The sequence below is a fragment of the Zeugodacus cucurbitae genome, chromosome 4 (assembly GCF_028554725.1).
Source record: "Zeugodacus cucurbitae isolate PBARC_wt_2022May chromosome 4, idZeuCucr1.2, whole genome shotgun sequence".
NCBI classification, from domain to species: domain Eukaryota; kingdom Metazoa; phylum Arthropoda; class Insecta; order Diptera; family Tephritidae; genus Zeugodacus; species Zeugodacus cucurbitae.
In genome coordinates, this window is record NC_071669.1 from 57,610,133 (window position 1) to 57,635,849 (window position 25,717).

Genomic DNA, 25,717 nt, shown 5'->3' on the forward strand with positions numbered 1-25,717 from the left:
AATCAGTGACATTTTTATGGTGAATCAAGGAATCTGGTGGATAAAGAGTTTGAATCACGAAAATTGAAAAGTTGAACAAAATTCTTCAAAGCGAGTTGGACTTATTAAGTTGAGCCTAAGAGAAACTTAAATAAAAAAGGTTCTAAATGCATCGCTGATATACATAGAACCCGGCGCAATAAAATCACTAAATAGTTCTAGAACCCAAAGTAGAACTCGAGTTAGACTCAACTTTGGACTTTGGAATTTACAAGAGTACTGGCAAAAATAAAGTCTTCAACCTTATAAGTTATCTCAATAGTCTCAACAGATCAATTTCATTTAGCTTACAGTTCCCACGACAGTCGAGTCTACGCATTTGGAACGCATCCGGATTTTATCCGCCCAAGGGCTGGACAACATTATTCCGGGAAGTTAATAAGGATATAAGTTTTAGAGTTAAAGTTGCATGGACGACTGAGACGATAAAGGATGAGAGAATATTTACAAATACTTTGCTTTAAAGTATATTACATCTTATTTACTTATTTGACTTATTAAATCATAGCTCGGAATGGATCACCTACTGTTTGTGAGTGCCTCTTGGCGCTTTAAAAATATAGTAGAATTATCTAAATAGTTCTGACAGTTCTTCACTTAGAATGTTAATAACTTAGTTTTTATTTATAAACCATCTGAGAAGTATAATTTAGTATTATGCAAGGCGAACGAAATCATAAAGCTGAGACTTGAATTTATGTGAGGAAGATAATAGGGAGAAAATGGCTTATATTCATTAAATTGGAATGATCTCAATCAATAATGGAATTCAAGAGTTGTCGAACGAAGTTCGTAGGTTATTGGTCTTGACTTGAATACTATTCTCTTTAAAATGGAATAACACCAATCCTTATTAATTCACGTGTTGCTGAACGAAGTTCGTTAGTGAATGGTCTTGATTTGAAAAGGTTACTTTTGAAGTCTCTGAATTCATAATGCTTAGTCTCTGTAGTTGTACCATCTCTTGCTCTTATATACTAATTGTATTAAAATTTTCCAGTCCATTTGAAAAAGTTAGAATGAACTGCGTATAGTTTAAATTCTTCGAAAAAATATTTAAAAAATCCAAAACTCACTGACTTATCACACCGCCCTCGTTTATTGATGTGATTACGAACACATCAATGTAAGTGCTAACGCTGCCACTTTTAATCATGTGCGTAAATAACTGTACTGCTCCACAACAAGTACAGCTACATGACATTAATTCAATTTCCTTTTAATGAACAATAAAAAAACCTGTAATTTTTACCGAACTCATATACTTATGAAGTCACACCACACGACACACACACATCCAATATGTAAGGATTGTTAATTTCGCCTGCGCGTAATTTAATTCGCATTTTATCTTCTCAACTGTGGCTGTACTCGCACATCGCATTCATTTCAATTTACGCGTTTAATATGCTTTAAAATTTTAATTTTAATTTTTTGCTTTAATTTTGCTCTGCTGTTTAATGTACTTACCGTTTTGCATGGCCACACTCTTGTCCTCCACACGGCTCACATAGCAGCAGAGTTCATCTTGCCGTTCGGCATTCTCGATCAGTTCCGCCTCGACAGAGAAGCCCCACATTTGTTCGAGTGTGGTGCGATGTAATTCCACTTGATAGAGTATCTTCATGCAGACCTCGACGAATTCGTGATTATGCAACTGTGCGGAGGCGAATGTAAAAGAGAGAGAAGAGAAAGAAATTAGTGGAGTTGATTTAAACTTTAATGGGATAAGGATATTAAAAATTTGAGAATAAAATAGTAAGTAAAGGCTCTCTTATTTATATCGTGGAAGAATTGGTTAAATTTATAACTCCAAGAGGGATTCAAACAAAGGATTTCACAATATTTATGTCTTTCAAGTCTTTGTTATTCATAAATATACATATGATAAGAATTGTTTATATAGGTATCTTCGATTGAGGTGTGAGACTTCGATAAAACCGTGAGCCTAAATTTATACTACTACTGCAATATATATAAGCAAAGCATACATTTTGCTTTCTATGAAAATTATATGACGAAAACTAGGTTCAAAGAGGAAGCTACGGATTGAAAAGCTGTCAAAGTGTTAGCAAAAAATGTCGCTGTTGGTTAGCGCACATTTTCTATTAGGACCATAAGTAATACTATTCAATATAGATTTATTCAACTGAGAATCCATGAATATATAGAATCCCTTCCTGAAACTCAAGATGTTTCTAGTAAATATTAAAATTGAAGATTAAGAGTATAGTTAGCTCTTTAAGGACCATTGTGCAGAGCTTAAGTGCTTTTGAGAACTTAGGTCAAAATTGAATTTTGTCGGCGTATTGAACCAAACTATTTTTTACCGGGAGACGGAGTCATGTGAAAAAAACATGAATGCTCCGATTTTGGGACTTAGTCCACAGCATGAAGAAAGTTATATGGAGTAGAAAAAATTAGATTAGAAGAGTTAGTAACTAAAATGAATTCCTCTTCGAATGATAAAACAGATCTTAAGACTCCATTTAGAGTAAGTTCTTAAACGAAAATTTCTTTACACAACCGAGAGGAAATGACGGGAAAGCTCTCGGGGAATATTATAAACTTGATTGAGGTGATCCTCGGATAACAAATATGTACGAAGTGACTATAAATATATAACTATGTCTGTCTTGAAATTTAAAGGAAAAACCCGGCACTGCGAAGTAGATAGACAATAGAGTCTACATGAACTATCCAACTCCCGTTAGAAGTTATGCTGACAACGCGGACCCGGCTTATTTCCGAGGACACCGGAAATTACATCACAATGGAGGAGTTTTTTTTTTTTTTTAATTTCAGAAATTATTCTTTAAATATGTATCTATAAGGTAGAAAAAAGTTGAAATTAAATAATTTTTGACAAAAATATTGAAAAAGACCTTTTTTTACCCGACAAAACCTTGTAACCCTTAAGGACTAAGGAGGGATTACTTGTAGCTGGTCTTTCCGAGCTGAGTTATGATATGTAACACAAGATTTACAAGATTTATATTTGGTCGATTCAATCTTGTGACGAAGCCAATTGAATATCTGTTCTTTGAACAGGATATTTATTGAATGCTTTGGAATTGGCTGAGATGATGTGAGAGATATAAATAGTCAGAATTCAAACCTTGACTTTCATCTATCTCATTGTCATCTCAAAGGCGCAACCGTTCAATATTCCAAAGAATGTTGTGTCATTTGGTGATAGAAGAGATAGAGACCGAACGGAGAGGACTCCTCTAAAGGAATTAATTACGGGATCTGTATGTTTACTAAAAATTTGGGCTTGCATCAGAAGGATGTGGAGAATTAAGGACGTCGGTGGGTAGATCGAATAAGGACATTGTTTGAAAACTCATCTATGAAAGGGCTAGAATGAAGGCTATTTTCAGCTGAAGAAAATCAAACTATTTGTGGCATTTCGTTAAAGCAAACGGTATTTTTATATATCATATGTAACTATTGTTAACCGCACAAAGTCATCACTACGAAATTACTGTACATTAGCATATATGAATAATAAATGCTAAATTACATGATAGAATATAGAAATAGAAACAAATCAGCTACAATACGAAAATATAAATATCAATAAAGAAATAATAAAAAAAATATAAATGTGTTTGCATAAATAAAATAACTTTGGTTTGCAGCTTGAGAAAAGCAAACGAAATATTGCAAATAATATGAGCACACACATAGCTACAAATAAAAATGTAGAAATAACAACAAAAATATACAAACAACAACAGTACAATAAAGAGCAGAAAATGTAAACACAATGTCATTGAACTGACTTTGGCCACAAGAGCAAATAGCATATGTAACGGGTGATTTTTTTGAGGTTAGGATTTTCATGCATTAGTATTTGACAGATCACGTGGGATTTCAGACATGGTGTCAAAGAGAAAGATGCTCAGTATGCTTTGACATTTCATCATGAATAGACTTACTAACGAGCAACGCTTGCAAATCATTGAATTTTATTACCAAAATCAGTGTTCGGTTCGAAATGTGTTTCGCGCTTTACGTCCGATTTATGGTCTACATAATCGACCAAGTGAGCAAACAATTAATGCGATTGTGACCAAGTTTCGCACTCAGTTTACTTTATTGGACATTAAACCAACCACACGAATGCGTACAGTGCGTACAGAAGAGAATATTGCGTCTGTTTCTGAGAGTGTGGCTGAAGACCGTGAAATGTCGATTCGTCGCCGTTCGCAGCAATTGGGTTTGTGTTATTCGACCACATGGAAGATTTTACGCAAAGATCTTGGTGTAAAACCGTATAAAATACAGCTCGTGCAAGAACTGAAGCCGAACGATCTGCCACAACGTCGAATTTTCAGTGAATGGGCCCTAGAAAAGTTGGCAGAAAATCCGCTTTTTTATCGACAAATTTTGTTCAGCGATGAGGCTCATTTCTGGTTGAATGGCTACGTAAATAAGCAAAATTGCCGCATTTGGGGTGAAGAGCAACCAGAAGCCGTTCAAGAACTGCCCATGCATCCCGAAAAATGCACTGTTTGGTGTGGTTTGTACGCTGGTGGAATCATTGGACCGTATTTTTTCAAAGATGCTGTTGGACGCAACGTTACGGTGAATGGCGATCGCTATCGTTCGATGCTAACAAACTTTTTGTTGCCAAAAATGGAAGAACTGAACTTGGTTGACATGTGGTTTCAACAAGATGGCGCTACATGCCACACAGCTCGCGATTCTATGGCCATTTTGAGGGAAAACTTCGGAGAACAATTCATCTCAAGAAATGGACCCGTAAGTTGGCCACCAAGATCATGCGATTTAACGCCTTTAGACTATTTTTTGTGGGGCTACGTCAAGTCTAAAGTCTACAGAAATAAGCCAGCAACTATTCCAGCTTTGGAAGACAACATTTCCGAAGAAATTCGGGCTATTCCGGCCGAAATGCTCGAAAAAGTTGCCCAAAATTGGACTTTCCGAATGGACCACCTAAGACGCAGCCGCGGTCAACATTTAAATGAAAATGAATTTTATGCGTTTTTTTTTTTTTAAAAGTTATCAAGCTCTTAAAAAATCACCCTTTATGTAAATGTGTGTGTTTATAGTAGATACTCATACACCAGTATATGTACTCGTAATGATTGCAAATTATAGTTGTATATACATCATATAAATATGATTACATATTTGCTTGTGTTTTTCGACATTCCTTCTTTGTTTTTATCTTATAATTTATGTGTATTTCACTTGCTTGCTTGCCTGCTTTCATTCGTCTTCTGCTGATCATTTGACCATGGACATTTATGGACATATGTATGAGTACATTTATTATATCACATATGTATCTATGTGTGTGTGCTCTCCTGTTGGCTTTTACCCTCCGCATATCTCATTAAATATGATTGATTGCCGGCTAGACACATGCACAGGCAAAACTGCTGAAGATGATGATAATATGGCAATCAGTATGGTAAACAAATAAACATATGCAGAGACAAGGTAAGCATATTATATGCTGATGACTTTGTATGCTCGCATGTGTGTGTGTGTGTTCGTGTCTTCTAGTGTATGACACTTGCCCTTTGGTTGCACACCTGAGTTATAACTAGTCACTATCTCAGCGATTTGCGGTAATTGAGCACGCGTTTATAGTTATATGTATATCTTAAGATGTTGCTATATATAGTACGTGTTTATGTATGATTTTTTGCATTCAGGGTAGTTCGTATACAATTTTTATATTTTTTTTTACTTTAAGTTGCAAAATGAGGCATAAAAAAAGTTGATTTAACTCACTGGTGAATGTTCAAAGCTTTAGATTTTCAAAAAACACATAAAAACTTCGCTTATAACATTTTTGGATTCCATATAAACAATTTGAAAGTTTTGTAATATGCGCCTAGATGTAGGCAACGAATTTTTTATAGTAATATTATAGTAGGTATTTGCTGCATTTGATTCCATTTTTGTGGCGTTAGAATGCAGAAATTATTTAAAAAAGGATAGGAGTCACAATTAAAAAAAATGCGCCTATATGTAGGCAACGAATTTTTTAATGTAATATAATTTTAGATATTTGCTACATTCGATTCAATTTTTATGGCGTCAGAATGCTGAAATTATTTAAAAGTATTATAATAAGACTTATAATTTAAAAAAGTGCGCCTAGATGTAGGCAACGAATTTTTGAATGTGATATTATAGTAAGTATTTGTAACATTCGATTCCATTTTTGTGGCGTCAGAATGCAGAAATTATTTAAAAGTAGTAAGACTAATAATTTTTGAAAAAATGCGCCTAGATGTAGGCAACGATTTTTTTAATATAATATAATAGTAGGTATTTGCTACATTCGATTCCATTTTAATGGGGTCAGAATGCTGAAATTATTTAAAAATAATAGGACTCATAATTTTTAACAAAAAATGCGCCTAGATGTAGGCAACGAATTTTTGAATGTAATATTATAGTAGGTATTTGCTACATTCGGTGCCATTTTTGTGGCGTTAGAATGAATAAATTATTTAAAGAAGGATAGGAGTCACAATTTAAAAAAAGTGCGCCTAGATGTAGGCAACGAATTTTTGAATGTGATATTATAGTAGGTATTTGCTGCATTTGATTCCATTTTTGTGGCGTCAGAATGCAGAAATTATTTAAAAGTATTATAATAAGTCTTATAATTTAAAAAAATGCGCCTAGATGTAGGCAACGAATTTTTTAATATAATATAATAGTAGGTGTTTGCTATATTCCATACCAATTTTGTAACGACAGAATGCTGAAATTATTTAAAAGTAATAGGACTCACATGAATCACACAATGAATGACTTGAATTTTGTTTTTCGTCATAATCTAAATAAAGTGTCCCATATTTATTTCCATTTACTACTGATTCAAGTGTATTATTGAACATATATAAATAAATTGTAATAAATGTGTAGAGACTTATTTATTGGCCTCATTGGTTAGTGATTTGTTATACTCAAAGGTGTTTTACATTTTTCTCTAAGCAATTGGTGTTATGACTTTGTCAAATGTGCCTGAATGTAGGCTATGGTTTTTAATCTGATAAAAATAATATGAAACACATTCTAATACATATGTAAGAAGAAATTGATTACATGGCTTTTGAAGTTAGAATACTCAATTTATTCAAAAGAAACAAGCTGCATTTGAACCGACCCAAGGCTAAAGTGTCAAATTATTTGTGTGTTTTATTATCTTTAATATTAAGTGCTCAATATTTATTCGTATTTAATGTACTAAGCATATCTTTGCAGTACAAATACAAACAGACTTGCAAGTACAGTTAAACTTCCCTAACTCGACCATCATAATCCACAAAGAAACTTCGAATTACAGAGACTTCTAAGTTATGGAAGGTAATTTGTGTGAAATTTGACTTCTATTGCCAATTCTAGAGTTCGAGTTCTGGAAGTTCAACTGTATTTTCGGAAAATTTCCCTGTAATTTCAAAACAATTCCACCTTCATTTGACATTTTTCAACTGTTTATAAAGAAATTTGAAACTCACTACAACTAAATGAAAGGGTATTACACATTTTATTTCTTCACACACAAATAAATAATAGCCTAAAATGTAAACCCTTTTTCAGCTACCAAAAGCATTAACTATTGAAAAAGAGCAGCATAAAAGTAAAAACTAAAAACGTGTTTGCAATTTCCAATCGATTTCTAGTGTGTCACTAAAAAGTTGCCAATTTAATAACATCAAGCGCCATACATACGCCCACTTTTAAATCCAATTAAAAACTATTGAAAGTTGTTTGCTGTTTTTGTTGGGGTTTTGTAGAACAAATAAAAAGTTTTCGTAGGAAAATGAATGTGTACTTTGTGCTCGGGCAATTAAAGCTTGCCAAAGTTTAGCTTTTGTAAGTAAATCCATTCATAGGTGAAAATGACAAATGTTTAGAAAATAAATACTTTTACTAAAATAAAAAAAAATATTTATAGGTGAGGCAGTATTTCTATTTAGATGTTATTATTGATTAAGTCATATAAAGAGAGAGAGTTTTTCCAGTGTGGTATATTAAAGATATTTTCGACTGAATGATTTTTCAAATGGAGCTTGTCACATGTCTTAAATTACGAAAATGTAATTACAAGAATTTAATAGAAGTATACAAAATTGGTGTCAAAAAATTATGCTTAAGATTATTTCATTACAAAAATTTAATTTCTTGTAGTTGCCACCTGATTGAAATTAATTTATTTTTGAATAAATAGAATTTTTGCAAAATATTATAAAAAAATGTTGAATATTGGTTTTCAATGGTATCAAGTATGTAGTAGGGGGACGGAGTTGCCACTCTTATTGCACTTCTAAATGCCACCTAATCACTTTTACTTAATTATGAAATAGAATACAAAAAATTTGGCAAATTTTATTCAGTCAAAACGATTACTAGTTTTTTTTTTACCTAGTATGGTGACTAGGTGAACTTATGAAACCATTAGAGAGTTGAGAATCGGACATATATGTGTCTTTAGGACAAAAAGTATTTGAATGCATAAATCAGCGTAGCAAAAATAATTTTAAATTTGAACAACCGAATATTTTATACTCTCGCAATTTATAGTTGAAATTTTGTTAAGATAACACACAATTTGACCCATATATTCGATATACAGTCCAACAGAATAACGAAAATCATCATATATAGTGTATGAGGGATGAGGTAATTCCTGAACTGATTCAGGTTTCTATACCCAAGACTATACGCTCAATTAATTTTGCTAAGATAACTCACATAATAACCGATATATGCGGAATAAAGCCCACTGTATTTCAGAAAATACTATAATTAGGTATATGGTAGCTAGGGGTAGTTATGACCCGATTTTAACTATTTTTGGTACAGAGACACACTATTAGAAGAAACATTTTTTCTCTGCATTAAATTAAAATATCTGAGAGATTTACCGATATTTTCGGTGAAAAATTACCCTTAGGTCCTGAGTTCATCGTGTTCGATATTCGGGACCTTAAAAATTTATAGTCAGATTTCGAAAATTTGTCCACAGGTGATGGCACAAGTGCTGTATAACTTGTGTAAACTTTTATTCCGTTGTCTTCATTGGTTCCTAATGTATATATTATAAAGTGAAGGAATCAGATGGAATTCACAATTGAGTTATATGGGAAGTAGGCGTGGTTGTGAACCGATTTCGCCCATTTTCCATCCATATCATCGGAGTGTCAAGAAAGTATTATACACCGAATTTCATTGAAATTGGTCGAGTAGCTCCTGTGATGATGGTTTATGACCCATAAATGGGCGATGCCACGCCCATTTTCCTTTTTTGAACTAAGTGCAGCTATCCGCTGTAATTTTATCAGACAACAACAATGCATTTAATATATAAGAATAACCCCAATGACTAACAAAATGGTTAAATACTCGTATTTACGCACTAATTCTCACACAACAACATCATGAAGTGTGATGAAGTAGAGTTGAGTAGCTCGGCAACAATACTGTCACAATGAGGGATACTTATTCATTATTTTCATACAATATATATTTATATAATATCATTATTTTATCATTGCGCCAAGCAGCAGGAAGGAAAGTCATTTGCACTGCACTTAGCTTCATACCAAAGTAAATAGTCCGAAGTCATTGGAGTTGTTGCTTTTTGTTTTAAGCGCGTCACTTCTTAAAACGCAGCGCATTTAAAATATATTTTCTATTCAATTTGACACCAGATGCGGCTGCTGCACTTCAATACACAGGCTGTTTATCGGGTGGCTTTCTTTGCACTCGCTTTTGCTGTTTGCAAGCGTCTCATAGTGCTCGCGCTAGACTAAAAGTGTATTTATTACCTTCGCATGCCATATTGCGAATAGAACACCACTCGGCCACTATAAACGAGTACTCCGCGTCTAGTGGTTTTGTGTGGGTGTGTGTGTGTGTGTGTGTGGATGTGTTGGTGCTTCGCAAAAGCCTACTTCACCATTTTCTAAAGCCAATTGCTCTTGTGGTTTTCGCCACTGCGTACTCCTCTCCGGCCATTTCATTTCCAGCAGTTTGTGCCGCTTTAGATTTGCAACAGCAACTTCGTGCGACTTGCGAGACGTGAAAGAGTCGTGCGGTCGTTTCGTTGCAACGTTCGTTCGTTCATTTTATTATTTTCCTTTAGAGTTAAGAGCTTATCAAGAGGTTAAGAGCGGTAAAATTAAGTGTGGCGCCACCAGCAAGCAACGTTTATCCATCGGGCTCGAAGTTTAATCACTTTAAAGTGAAGTGCCACGATAAGGACAAGTGATGGTGATTTTTTTAAAGAGTTTCGAGTACTGGGCATTTTTTTTTTTCGTGAGTGAAAGTTCGTCTGCCACTCGTGCTGGCAGGTAGTTGCAAGGCGGCAGGTATGCGTGTATCAGTGTGTGTGTTTAACTAAAGAAGTCATTGACGCCGTCGAATGAGCGAGTAAGCATGGCTACGTGCTTGTGTTGACTGCCAAGCAGGTTAGCAGTTGGTCTGACTTATCGGATACTTCTTGCCATGAGTGGTAACTTTAATGGCATTTTATGGTATTTAAGTGATATTTTAGTAAATAAAATGTATTTAATGCGTATTTGCAGTTGAGGTATTTAATGGTAGCGAATATTAACGACTGACTTTAAAAGAGTTTATTGTTGTGCATAAATTCTTTATAGATTTATGTAAGACATTCACAAGATACCATTTGATTGCTTACCCACAAGCAGCTCATATTGAGCAACAGCTACGAATCTCTGAATTTTTATTAAGGCAGTTAACGACCTTAACAATTGTGGTAATTGAGCGAGTTTAATGTATAAAATCTGATAAAACTACGATAACTGATATAATGGGCAATCAGTATTACAATTCAATCAGTCAATATAGGTATAAAACCATTTTTATGTATTACCCTACTGCAAGAACAAAAATATTTAATGAAAAAATCACCTATACAGATCGCTGTTGCAGAGTTGAATTTCATTTCCAAGTCGATTAAAATTCAATTAAAAATTAATGTAGATTTATTTTGTATGGTAAATCGATCTTAATCAGCGTTTTAATCGAGCAGCGGCCGGTTAATTGATCAATTAGCTTCTGTGTGAAAAAGCTATTACATTAGTTAGAAGTCTAAAGTTAATTGTTCTACCTTCGACTAAGCACTTTTCATGAATCTTATCGAATTTTTATCACATCTACATTGGTCTTATTATCAAACTACAATGCAATTGGGCTCAGTTTCTCCATTTTAACATGCTATCAGAAGTCTAATAAATAGGTATTGCACGATTTGACTCATAATTAAAATAACAGATTTGAAATAATTTGTAATGGTTCAAAACGGTTGAGGGCTACGAGAAATCTGATACTCTTTACAACTGTGCAGTGAGCGTTTGTGTTTAGGATCGATGAGATCTGTAGAATTTTAAGAACCAAAAGTAATATGAAAGGAATCACAAACAAGAATCTCTCATTTCTACATGTAGACCATCGATTTTAGTCAGTACATTATATATTAATTACTAATCCAGTCGTGTTCTCAAAACGAATTCGAAGTTTTGTCTTAAACTTTAATAAATCAAACAAACAATTGGAAGATTGGTTTGAAGCTCGCCGATGAGCTCAGAACATTTAGGCAATGGATTTTCGGTTGACAGTAACAAATGAAGTGTGTGTAATATGTGTATTTTTCTGTGTTAAGGGCTTCCATATGATGGAGCTTTAACCAAATTCAATTTCACAGATATTTAAGGGAGGAAGATGCAAGAAGGGTCTGAAATAGGAACCTTCAATATGCTAGAACTCTAACTAATCTCAATACAAGAGATTTAATTATCTCTAATATATATAATAGGAGTCTTGAAGACATATTTTACATTTCTCATAAAGCTGTTCCCAAAAATCTACTTTTCTAAGGTACAAATATATAGGGATCATCTAGGAACGGTTCGGTTCGGTTGAACTAAACATTTGTGGAATCAGAATTATATCGTTGATATCGTGATATCAAGAAAGCAATCTCTTGGAATAATTTGTTTGGTAACGAAAAGAGTATGAAATTCAAGGAAGAATGCCGAGTTCTCTAGAAAACTCTATAGTAATTCATAAACATAAATCTTAAACTCGTGTTGCTGCCTTAAAGCGAATGCAGTATAAAAGTAAGATCAAATTTTAGCACAGATGTAACTCCCACACTCGAAACAGAATCTACGGTTAATCGTACGACCTTACCTAATCTCATTCAAAGCCAAATGCAACGCTGCGTTAAAAATCTAATTATTGCAGCTTTAGTTGCTAAGCAGCAGCTAATTTACAAAAGCTGCAAAATTTACATGATTAGCATAACTATCAAATATAATTAGTCTAACAAAATTTCGCGGAACTCCAACTCACTCTAACAAACTAAGCTTGACTCCACGAAATCTAGTCGCATACATAGTATTTCCGCGCGCGAATAAAGAAGCTTTATTCTAATAAGCTAGATTGCGGCAAACACAACAATTGGGCGTGTCACGCGGTGTGAACAAGCAAGCAAGTCACTGTAAACAGGTGATGTGGTTGTTGTTGCTACACACGCTAACCGGAAATGTGTTGTATGCGCCATTATGTGTGTTTCCACATTCACCACAGTCTCCCAAGGCGCCAAAAACATGCACATTAATCACTCGATGTTGCATGTCTCTATCCATGCACTAATGTATGTGTGTGCCTTTGTGTGTGTCTCTGTGTGTGTGGTTATGTCGAATAGCAAGTGCTTAGTGCAATACTAATTATGCTGCAGTTGTTGCAAGCGCCGATGTTGCGCGCCTTTTCACTGTTGCAACCACAAAACCCGTTATGTATTTATAGGTATGCGCGTGTGTACCAGTTTGTGTATTTGTGGGTTTCCGTAGAACAATGATGCGGTTGAGAGTGGCAACCGTTCGCGCTACTAAATACCATATTAGGTGTTGAAAATTTAATTGATCTACACATAATGCCACTATTGTTGTTGTTGTTCATTCAAAAATGTTCACTGTTTAAAAAAATGAATTGATTTAATTGAATTATTTTGCATGAACATAAGACACGAGCTTAAGCTGTGACGCTATTTATAAGCATATTGCTGTGGTCCTGAAATTAATTGTAATTAAAATTTGTCAAGAAAGCGAACCAAGAAGCTTTAATGATCATATCGCAGTAAGAATATATTAGGTTGTCAAATATCCACCTTCCGCCTTTTGAATTCACGCCTATGTATATAGCGTTACAGATAATACAATAACTAACACTAATAATACAATACCCTACAAAACGACGCTTTATTAGTTTGGATATTGCGTTCAATAGTTATAGACGTGTAAACATGGAATTCAAAAAAAACGCAAAAAACCTTCTGGGCCGAATCAACGCCTGCATTATGCTGCTGAAACGGAACGAACTCGACCCATTTTTGAAGCGGATGGTGACTGGCGACAAAAATGGATCACACACGACAATATCAAGCGAATACGGTAGTGGTCGAAGGCCGGTGAATCGTCCCAAACAGTGGCTAAGCCGCAATTGGCGGCCAAAAAGGTTTTGCTGTGCTCTGCTTTGATGGTATTGGCAGGGAATCATCCACAAGGAGCTGCTTCCATATGGTCAGTCGCTCAATTCTACCATCTACTGCGAAAAACTAGACCGCTTGAATCAGGGGATCGAAGAGAAGCGTACAGAATTGACCAACAGGAAGGGTGTAGTGTTCCACCAGGACAGCGCCAGACCACACACTTCGTTGATGACTCGTCAGAAGCTACGGGAGCTCGGATGTGAGGATTTATCGCATCCATCCTTTAGCCCGGACATAGCGCCAAGTGATTACTACCTGTTCCTGTCCATGGCGAACGCCCTTGGTGGTGTAACGTTGAACTCGAAAGAGGCTTGTGAAAAGTGGCTATCCGAGTTCTTCGCAAATAAGGATGGGGGGCTTCTACAAGGGGGGTATTATGAAGTTGCCGTCTAGATGGAAACAGATTATCGAACGAAACGGAGCATATTTGAACTAAATCCGATTACTGTAACACTTTTTATAAAGCATTTAATAAATAGCAAAAAAGCTGAAGGGAGATATTTGACAACCTAAGATATGGAAAAATCACAATATATATTAGTCATGGAATATGGAAGCAACGGCTGACAATTTGGCCAAGTCCAAAATTTATTTACTTCGTTCATTACTATTTTATCGATTTATCGTGGACGACGACGTTATTATCGTTAGAAAAATTGATCGAAAACTCAGATCGAGACTCAATCGCAATCTCAATCTACTCAATCGGAATTATCTACTTCCTTATACATATAGAGATATGTCTTTCCGACTTTTGTTTCAGCTGAAATCTAATTTGAAGTATAATTTAATAAATCAGATATCTCGACAAAACGAGTTATTTGCTTAAATTTGTTAGTTTAAAGATTTCAGGTGTTGTTCTATCATATTTTATTTTAAATAAAAAAAAATATTTATTTCTTCTGCATTGTGGTTTATCCCAGAATAAATCAGGACATAATTTCAGAACATATAAAGCAAGCTGACTTCACGATTTAGGCATTTATAGTGGGAACTATGATATCTTGCTACTGTTCACTGAGGTTCCTTATCGCTTCCTGGACTTTGAGAAATGATTTTTCGTATATATTGCAAGACTATCCTTATTTTTTATAACAATTTTAGCATTAATTTTTAGAGTGAATATTTTTTCTAGCAACTCTCTGAAATTTCATATCTTTACGCCTTTAAATTACTTTCAAATACTTTAAAACTCAATATCATACTCTAGTCTCTTTCATATCAATATACACAACATATGTATTATATGTATATATCCTTATGTACCCTTCAGATATATGGAATTCATCAATTCAAGCTTCCTATTTAATGTTAAATTCTCGTAATTATTTGGTTACGCCCTTGGTCGATATTCACATTAGCATTTAAATGGAACACCATATAATGCTTATTTTATAATCATGCAATTTAAAGCATTCGGAATGCCTATACCTACACACATATGTGTGTATTGCAGTTGCCTACATACCTACATATGTATTATAAGTGTATGCAGTTACATAGATCCTAGGCGAGTGCTTACATGCCTGTCAAATTGTGAAATTCATTGAGGTTTCAGATTTACATAACCTGAAATTTTTGAGCGTAAAATTTGTGGCATGAAATAATTGCGGTTGAAATTGTTTGAAGTTACAGAACAATACAGAAAATGTAAATTACGCGGAGTAAGGGCGAACGATAAGCGTTGCTTTAAATATTTTGATTATTTTGGAAATGAGGAATAGTATTAGAAACTAATTCATATGTCAAAGAATTTCCATGAAAACTAATTAGAATTTTTTTGATTGGCAACAAACAATTTTCTGGTATTTCCACTAATCATTGAAATGTCACAAAAATAATGATCATATACATTTTCAAAACTAAAAAACATTGCTAATATTATCTCATAAACTACTTGAATTATCTCAACATAGCATGGTGTTCGAATTTCACTCCTCAGATTAAAACTTCTGAATACTGCTGCAATTGGCTAATAATCAGCCACTTTTCATACGAGGTTATTGTATAAAACTCCAAGAGTTTCTACAAAACGTTTAGTTTGGCTCAGTTTAATGCGAAATTTTATTTCTCAAAAACTTTAAGAGAGGTAATATCGGCTTAAGGTCCTGCCTGCACAAAGGAAGATAATCCGACTTTACACAATATAGCTCAAACATAAATGAAAGTGCGGCAATAAAACTTATTATATTATATTTGTCCCGTGGACGAAACAGGCGTGGACGACAACTAGGTACATGGTCCGAAACAGATACATTCTCAAATCCTCCGTCACTTAGCGCGCATCCTTGAACTGGACTATTGCACCGCGGTACCGTCGCCCAGCGGTTATACCTTTGCGCACATACCTTTAAGAGCTATGTGGGAGGGGAAAAGCCGATGGAGAAGAGGCACAATGCGCTTTTTCAAAGATGGATTCAAGCTCAGGAGGGGGAATCTTCTATCGGAAGCTCTCTATTAACTCCAGTTTTTGATTGCTAGGCAGCGTCGTTTAGGCAGAGGTGGTTGGCATTATGGTAGCAGTAGACATACTGCTCCGAAGTGCGGCCTCCATCAGACAGGTGTGTATTCATTCCGACAGTAGAGTGGCAATACTGGCCTTGCAATGTCCACACCTTCGGTGAACTCAGCGAAGTCACTGGAATCGAAATTAACCGACTTAAGACAGAGCCCAAACGCTTTGTCGAATCATAAGGGACTTGGCGATTCGTCAGGAGTATTCGGGTGTCACAAAGGACAGTATATGTTGTCTAAGTGAGCTTCTCTGTAGAAGTGGATATCTACCACTCGACCTAAACTAATCTTACCTACATATAAATAGTCTTAATTATATTCAGTAGAGTCTTTCTCTGGAATGTAATGCACGTGTTTGATGAAAATCAATAAAATCGTCGTAGAACATAACCAAGTTTTAATATACCAAGTTTAATATATTAAGTGCGTCTCATTCTTGACTTATCATGCCCTCCAAAGAGGGAACAATTATCAATGAATTTATTTGGTTTGGTAACTAGATTGATTTAAAACGGTCCATATTTTTTGCTGGTGCTCGTATAGCCTATATAATGATTTCAATAATATTCTAAAATTGAATGGAAGAATTTGATTTATTGCCAATAATAAAATGAACTCTGCCTATTACCTTTCTCTAGTCTCCATAAAAGAAATAAAAATATTTTCTCTCTAGGGAAAAAAATTTCTCCGCATATTCCGGGCAGCTATTTTTGATTAATATAAAAAAAATCTTTTTATTCAACGTCCGTCTATCTTCTACTCAATAATTATGTTAGGCTTTGGCGGAGAGTCTTTTACAATTATAAAGTTGAAGGTTAGAATTTAAAAATGTCATCACAAGTTTCATATTGGTTTATTGCACTTCAAGAAACTCATCCCAAAGTAAATGAGCTCAACCATAAAATACAAAATGTCACTTCATTTAGCAACAGAGTTAGTATGAACTTTAGCTGCGGATGAAGTTAGCCATCCATCATCAAAAGCGCACTAAAACTTGCAGCGGCGACTTGTGACATTGATTGCAGGAATTGCAGAGTTACATACATACGACATATACATATGTAATATATATGTATACATAATGTACTTAAATGAGTGGATATGCTTGTGTGAATGTCAATGGCAGCACTTCATAGCATTGATGTAATTATTAGGCAGCCAAACGCATCGTTGACCTCTAGAAGCAACTTATATATATTTATAGACATATATAGCATTACTTATTTACATACATATGTAGATACACACAAATATGTATATTTAATAAGCAATGCCTGCATGCCCTCCAAAGTATTCAAATTGCTATAAGCAACGTATGTGTGCACTTATTTCTGATTTATTATATTTAATAGAAGCAATTGTTAAGTGAGTATGTATGTTAGTACATGTGTGTGTGTGTGTGTCTGAGGACCTTTGCAAAAATTTTCCACTTTTTTGTGTGTGTGCTTTTTGCCGGCTTTTTTGCTGTTATCTTCCATCAACTCCACGGCCCGTCACTGCATGCTGCCACTCAAATGTCAATGACTTTCGACAGAGCTGGCAACATTGGCGACGACATTGTGTGGCATGCCATATGCACATAAAGGCTTTAATGAAATTGTTAATTGCAAACTTTTGCACCGAGGGCAGCTGCCAGCTGGCAGTCATCAAGCAGTAAGCGGCAAGCAGCGGTAGTCAGCAGTTAAAAGGGTGAATGAACATGACGCCAACTGCTGGCAGGCAGCGGAGAATGGGTTAAAACAATATGTCTCTCTCCAGATATACTCGTATAGCGTAATGTGTGTGCTGCTCACATGTCTCATTGCACATTGGCAACTGGCAACTGTCAACTGGTGGTGCGACAGCAGTGTGTGGCCCAAGATCTGGTTGCCATGCCATCGCCGCTCAATTATTTCAACACATTGAACCTGACTTGTGTGGGCGACCCAGAGCTGATACCACGCCCGCAAATGAGTGTGAGTGAGTTTGAATGTGTGTTTGAGTGGACGTATTGGTGACAATATTAGCAGCAGCAACAATGCTGGTGGCTCACTTTAATTGTGGCACACACACACACACAGACTCATACTATAAGCAAGTGAGTATATAAATATAGACATATGCTCATCCAACCCTCGAGACCATTAAATAGACAAGTATGCATTTAAAGCAAAAGTTGACCACAAAAGTTTGAATTGCAAGCAAGTTGATACAAACACACACACACTCAACTTATTGTTGTTGTTGCCTTCCACATCCGCCGTCACTTCCTTCTGGTTGGTTGGTGCTTGTTGTTTCTTGTTTTTAGTTGTTTGCCTCATTGTTTGCCATTAAAAGTAGTTACTTGATAATGTTGACGATAAAGTCGTCGTCGCTCGGTTCCGCTCGGTTCGCTTCACTACCGTTATTTCTGGTCAATAGTTTATTTGTGTGCGGTTGTTTTTCTTTTCATTCGCGTCATTATACTTGCATAGGTGCTCGAAATGAAGTTGTTGCCTTCAATGTTATTGTTCATGAAAATCTTGTTTTTGTAAACAAACTAGCAAATGTTTACTTTGTGATTACGCCACATGGTTACCGGCAGTGTTGGTTGTCATCGGTGAAATTCTTTGCCATCAAAGTGATTGTGTGCTGAACTCGAAGTGTGTTGGGTTCAATGTGTCATGAATTTTGCAACTTTTCGCTGGATTTCATATTGATTATGACACTTTTCATATTTTAAAAGTGATTTTGATTTTTCGGGATCCCGAAATTGCAGTCCCGAAAAAGCGGGAAACACAAATTTTATAAATTTTTTAAATAAACATGATTTCTATGCTCGTAGACAAAAGTTTAGTCTTGTATCTTGTTTTATTAACAAGTACTTTAGATGCATGCCTGACGATTTGAATCTCAGTGTGACCTGCCCAATCCTTAAAAAAGGAGACCCCACAATCTGTGGCAATTGCCATGGGATAAGTCTCATAAATATCGCCTATAAGGTTCTATCGAGCGTATTGTGTGAAAGACTAAAGCCCACCGTCACCAAACTGATTGGACCGTGTCAGTGTGGCCTTTAGACCTGAAAATCCACAACTGACCATGCGCCAAATCTTGGAGAAGACCAGTAAAAAGAGGATCGACACACACCACCTTTTGGTTGATTTTAAAGCTGCTAGCGACAGCACGAAAAGGAAAGTCTTCGAAGTCGTAGATAATTTCGTATACCTGGGAAACAGCATCAACAACACCAACAATGTCAGCCTCGAAATCCAACGCAGAATCACTCTTGCAATAGGTGCTACTGTGGACTGAGTAGGCAATTGAACAGTAAAGTCCTCTCTCGACGAACCAAATTCAAACTCTAAAAGTCGCTTATCATTCCCGTCCTGTATTATTGTGCAGATGCGTTGACGAAGTCAACATCCGATGAGACGACACTAGGTGTTTTCGAGAGGACAATTTTGCGCAAGATTTATGGTTCTCAGAATGTTGGCAACGGCGAATAGCGCAGACGATGGAACGATGAGCTGTACGAGTTATTCGACGACATTGATGTAGTTCAGCGAATAAAAAGACAGCGGCTACGCTGACTAGGTCTTGTTGTCCGAATGGACGAAAACACTCCAGCTCTTAAAGTGTTCGATGCAGTACCCGCTGGTGGAAGTCGCGGGAGAGGAAGGCAACTTGCGCCGAATTGTTAAGGAAAGAGAGGAATGGCGCGCTGAAATTTTTTTTTAAGAAGTCTTATGGATTTTTTAATAGTTTTTGAAGAAACTAGAGTTCATGGTTAAGAGGGCATTGCTTGAAATACTTGAACCAAAGTGAAAACTCGGCACTTTTTCTTGGACAATAGAAGTGTGAGTCATATGAATATCAATAACATTTTGAGTGTCTCAAAGCATAGATTTGCCTATATCGGTTATTATTTCTTATACTCAAAATTTATATAATTTATAAATCACACCGGATTAGTCAAAAATGTCTTTGACTAATAAGACACAAAAACGTATTTTGCTCTAACCCACACCAAGCGAACATGCGTTTTGGTCTCATCTTCTTCGGTGTGGGCTGCCACATATGAAGCTATGGGATGATGTCGTATCAGACAAGAAAAGACATCTTGACTAATCCGGTGTGAATTGAGCCTAAGGGTTCAAAAGTGATAAAGATAAAACAAGTTTCACATTGAAAGATTCTAGTAATAAAAAATTCAGAACTTTATGAGCTAAGAAATGCTGAAATTTCGGGAACCCGAAACCTAAAACACGAAAATTTGGTTTTAAGAATTTTTTTTTTTAATATAACTAAATGTTCTGGTTAGGTCTCTCAAGACAAGAAACGCAGATTTGTTCAGAGGGGTACTGAGAATATATTAGAACCTTTTAGTTCTACCGTGAGTCAATTAATGTTGTAAGGTCTCGTTTTTCAAAAAAACTTTTGGTTGAGTATTTTTGAAACAACAATTTGCTGGTCACAAACTAACGGGACTATCACAAACCACAGGATTTTTTTTTCAAATAAAGGGTGTTAATATAGGTTCCATTATTTTTAAAATGTTTCTTAATATCATCAATATTTTGAGACTTTCGATAACCTCAAAGAAATTTTCATAAAACCTCCCCCAAATTTTCGCCTTCATAATATTATATGAATTCATACATTAAATACTGTATGGTAGCATATTTGTTTCTGTTGTTTTCTTTACTTCATTTTCTACTTACGTAATTTTCAATCAAATCATTGCGATGTGGCACAAAGTAGTTGTGATCCTCCATGTCACGTCGCTTCTTCACACGTACAAAATGCTCCATCGGATTGAGATTGCGACGAGCACAGGCGCTGGCCAAAAACTCCTCCACCGACATGGCGTCACGTAGATAAACCGTGGCGTAAGCATTATCAGGCATGGCAACTTTGAAGGTTTTTTCCGGTTCGTCACGTGAATTCATCTGAAAAGAGTGAGTAAAAGAAAAGAAGAAAAATACAAAATGAATGTCAGTGAAATATGAAAAAAATATTTGATAGTTGTGAAAAATCTTACGAAAATCGTAAGTGGGATGTTAAGTAAGAGAGAAGCTTATGTGCATATATGCTTCAAAATACATATGCACATAAACGATATGGCAACGCTGGAGCTGCTTTAAAGTTGCATAAATGTGCAATATAGAATTACCAGTTGTCTAAGTTGATATGAGTGACGGATCAGATGGAGAGGGAAAGGAGAAAATATTTCCCTTTTGAAATGACTTTATTGACCAGCATCTTTAAGTAATATGTAGTTAAAAATGCTTTAAAGATTTTTTCAATTCTCTTAAGATTTTTTTCTCTATTTTTTCTGTCTAAAATTTATGGACCATCACTCTCCATCTACCTTTTCAACTAAGTACAGAGTGTTGCATATGAAAAAAAAAACATTTTGTGGCAAATATTGTTATTTACCGTTATTAAAGGCCATGTTAACTTGTTTAATACCGTTATTGATATATGTGAGATGTTACAGTATATAAATAAATATATTTAAAATTAAAAAATTCAAAAAATTTTATTTCAAAATATATATATATATAAAGTCAACAAAAAGGCATGTCCATAAATTGATTTACTTTGTGCTGATATAAATATTCAGTCGCACTTTGCGTCTGCTGCCGTGGAGGCAATTCGCAATTTTCAAAGTGAAAATTCGTCGCGTTCGTGCTCCATTTAGCTGCGGCAGGATTGATGTTGTCAATCCATTTGCACAACTACAAGTAGCAAATGCACGTGCGAGCTACGTTCTCTCGATGGCGGCTGTCATAAATATTTGCATACTTATGTATATATGTACATATAGATAGACCCCGTAGGAAATTTTCATATAAAATTTAATAAAGTAGTAAGTTCAAAAACGATTTCTAGTTTACACTGATTTTTAATCTGTGTATGAAAAGAAAATTAGTGGTGAAGGATTAATGCCTTTTATGTAACTTTCAACAAGTGGCATCTCTAGAAATTCACATGGCACCCAGAATGCACTGTAGTTAGCTGCGGATAGTTCTTACAAGGGTTTTAGAGATAACCGTAGGGTGGATCTGGGGTTTGAACATGCTATGTTATCACTTGGACCACACTTCTTTATTAAAGATTTTGACTTTGCTCTAACGGCTGGCTAAAAAAATATTAATTTTTCGAAAATTTTAAATTTCGGTTTCTACCAGATTTTTTTGTTATTATATATTTTTTCAATATTATATATATATTTTTTGTATATTTCATGGAGTCTGCCAGGAATAATTTCCTATATTTTTCCTTATTTTATAGAACATGAATATTGTAGTTCTTAAGGAATCGATGCCATGAAACGATCACTAAAGTTCTATATATTTCTTTCCGCAGTTGAGAATTATGTCATGTGAATGGTCAGCGTAAGAAATAACTCTACTTCGTTATGAAGCTGATAAAAAAAGCTTCAAAAACCTAGGAAGAGTCTTATAGCGTTTTTAGATAGTAGCTAATTGTTCAATTAACCGGTCTCCGCTCGATTAAAATGCTTATTAAGATCGATTTACCCTACCAAATAAAATCTTAATTTACATTTAATTGAATTTTAATCGACTTGAAAATGCAACTCTGCGACAAAGACGTACGATATGCGTTCTTTGTCTGCGATTGGCTAAATTTTTTTATTAAAAAAAGCAACGGTAGATGTCGCTACTAAAGATATCAATCAGCTGATGAAACTGACCAACTTCTTATGAAAAGCAAAAACAAAAAAGTATAATAGCTGATCGTTAAACGAGTAGCCGGCAGTGTAAAAGGCAAAAAAAGGTTTCTCAATAAAATTGTAATAGATCAATCAATTGGGCTGTCTAAAACGCTATTACTAACTGTTAATTCCTTAACAATATGAACCGAAAATATTTTTAGATTGGTTCACAGTCGTCTTGTAGCATGCATATAACACAGAATATTTATAGATTTCCCAAAGTTAACACTATTTCTCAAATATTTTAGATATTTTTTTCATAAAACTCACTTTATCTTTTTTTATAATTTTTGCAAATATTAAAAAAAAAAAAATATTTTTTGTAACCTCATCCATCCACCTAAAATTTAAATCTTCCAATTTCCTACAGAGTATTTGAGTTATATGCTTTTGGCGGTAGACCAGCGCTGTCAACTGAGTAAATAAATCTGATATGTTTATTCACATGACTATATATAGTATGTTTATGTACAGTACAGTATTCCAAAAAAGTATTCACATAAAAGATAGTTTTTGAATATAACTCTTTTTTAAGCAAAATGGAATTAATAATTAAAAAACAATTTTGAAAAAGGTTGCCATAATATTAAATAAAATATTTAAAAAGTGTTTTCAAATCAAACAAATATTAAATTTCATAAAATTTTAATATGAGAAATTTCATATTTGTCCCTAATAATTCACTTTAAAAGCATATTCTTCCAGATTTTTTTTAGGTTAAATATATGGCACTAACTTGTTTGACTTGCCAAAAATTAGACTTCATTATCCATTTATATTTTCATTAAAAATCCACACTTTACCAATAACAAAAACGAACACTTCCGCCGCACACTGTATGCGGTAGCCTGCATACTGCTTTGCGGTCCAAAAAATGCCACAAATATTTTGATTTTATTTTACTGAAAATAAAAAAAAATGTCGGCGTGCAAAAACACTTCACAGCATGTTAAAAGCCTGCAATTCCGTGTAACAGCATACGGCTTGAAATGTGAAATAATGTTTAATTAAATATTTATTGTAGGTGTTAAAGTTATACAATATCAAAGTGCCGTACAAGCACTAAACGAGTTGTGGGAAAAAGCGCTCTTAAATGTAGCAAAGTTTTTTCAATGGTGCTCGCTTACCTAGTGTGTAAGTACAAATTTATTGACATAACGGGTTTTTGCAATAATTTGTTCCAAACGAGCGGTAAATTCGTGTAAGTTGAAATAAAATCTGCATAAACGAGTAGAAGTGTTCACGATGATGAACATTCATTTCGTTAGTTTGTTCGGTATACACTGGACTATCTAGGTTTCAGAGATATTTTTGGTTATGGTTTCACAACAGTGATTGAATTTCGATATATTTATTTTGTTATGGAACTATTTTTTATGTAAAATAAAAAAGGTTTTTCTGTCAGTGGGTTTTTAATAATCATGGCTAATCCATTCGGTAGGTGGCGCTCTTGTCGATATATGCTTCAATTTGAGTAAATAATTGTTCAAGCTTCTAAATAAGGAGTCTCAAAACTCTGTTCTGAATCTTTAGTGTTAGACTAAGTAATTATTTGATTCTCGTCTTCGAAGTTCAGAAAAAATTTGAGGTTATAGTACTTTAAGTTGTCTTATATTAGTTCATTTAGTTTCCGGCAGATGACGCTCCTTGTGATGTTTTCTTAAACTCTTCAAAGTAAAGGCAAACGAGTGAAATAATGATGAATTCAAAATATAAAAGCTGTTACTTTTCTGCAATCCACTACTAGAAAGCAGGCCATTTGTAAAGAATCTTTCAAATGTTGTACCTATATGATATGTAGGAGTGGACTAGACAATGCCTTTCTATATCATTCCGAAAACTTTGAAAATTCTGAAAATGGACTCAATTGTTGTTTTTGACCCTTGAAGTTTTTAGGTTAGGTTATGTTAAGGGGTAGAACTCCGCAACTACATAGAATCTCACTTAGACAGAATCGACTGTCCTTTGTGACTTTTGAGTACTCCTGACGAATCTTTAAGACCTTCAAGATACGACAAAGCGCTTGAACGCTATTATAAAGTTCTTAAGTCAACTAATGTCCATTCCAGTCATTTCACTGTGTTCGACGAAGGTGTGCCTACCGTGGTACTTTAAATAAAGTCTGGTGAATGCTGGACATTTGGCCATGTTTACATAAAGTAGAAAGATAAAAGAGCCATAATAACACTGTACATCACTCGGCTTGGATCAAACTTGTTCCAAATGTTCTTCTTAATTCAATGGTATATAAAATGTTCTGGTCAAGCTTTTATGGCAGATGTTATTAGTGCTTAAAAGGTGGATATTTGAAAAATTTAAAAGTTTATTATTTTTTTTTAAATTGGCACGGTTGCTAATATCGTTAAGTGACCTTTCTCGTGGTATATTTATTTATTATACTCTCGCACCAAATGTTGCTAAAGAGAGAATTATAGTTTTGTTCACATAACGGTTGTTTGTAACACCCAAAACTAAACGAGTTAGATATAGGGTTATATATACCAAAGTGATCAGGGTGAAGAGTGGAGTTCAAATCCGAATGTATGTCTGTCTGTCTGTCCGTCCGTCCGTCTGTGCAAGCTGTAACTTGAGTAAAAATTAAGATATCTTGATGAAACTTGGCACACTTATTTCTTGGCACCATAGGAAGGTTGCTTTCGAAAATGAGCAAAATCGGACCACTGCCACGCCCACAAAATGGCGAAAACCGAAAACACATAAAGTGCCATAACTAAGCCATAACTAAAGCTATGGAAATACAATTTGGTATGAAGGATCGCACTATGAAGGGGCATATTTTGATGTAATTTTTTGGGGGAAGTGAGCGTGGCCCCGCCCCCTACTAAGTTTTTTATACATATCTCGCAAACCAATAGGGCTATATA

The 25,717-nt window shown here is 34.9% G+C and overlaps 1 protein-coding gene across 7 annotated transcripts in view; it reads right to left on the minus strand.

The window, feature by feature from the left end:
- LOC105220869 (protein still life, isoforms C/SIF type 2) overlaps nt 1-25,717 on the minus strand; it is a 297,627-nt gene that overhangs the window by 118,815 nt on the left and 153,095 nt on the right. For all 7 annotated transcript variants that reach the window (XM_011197409.3, XM_029046004.2, XM_029046005.2 and 4 more), the window contains exons 7-8: nt 20,812-21,039; nt 1,510-1,696 (exon numbers count right to left, since the gene is read on the minus strand). In XM_011197409.3, the coding sequence (XP_011195711.1) occupies nt 1,510-1,696; nt 20,812-21,039 (415 nt within the window). The remainder of the gene's footprint in view (nt 1-1,509; nt 1,697-20,811; nt 21,040-25,717) is intronic.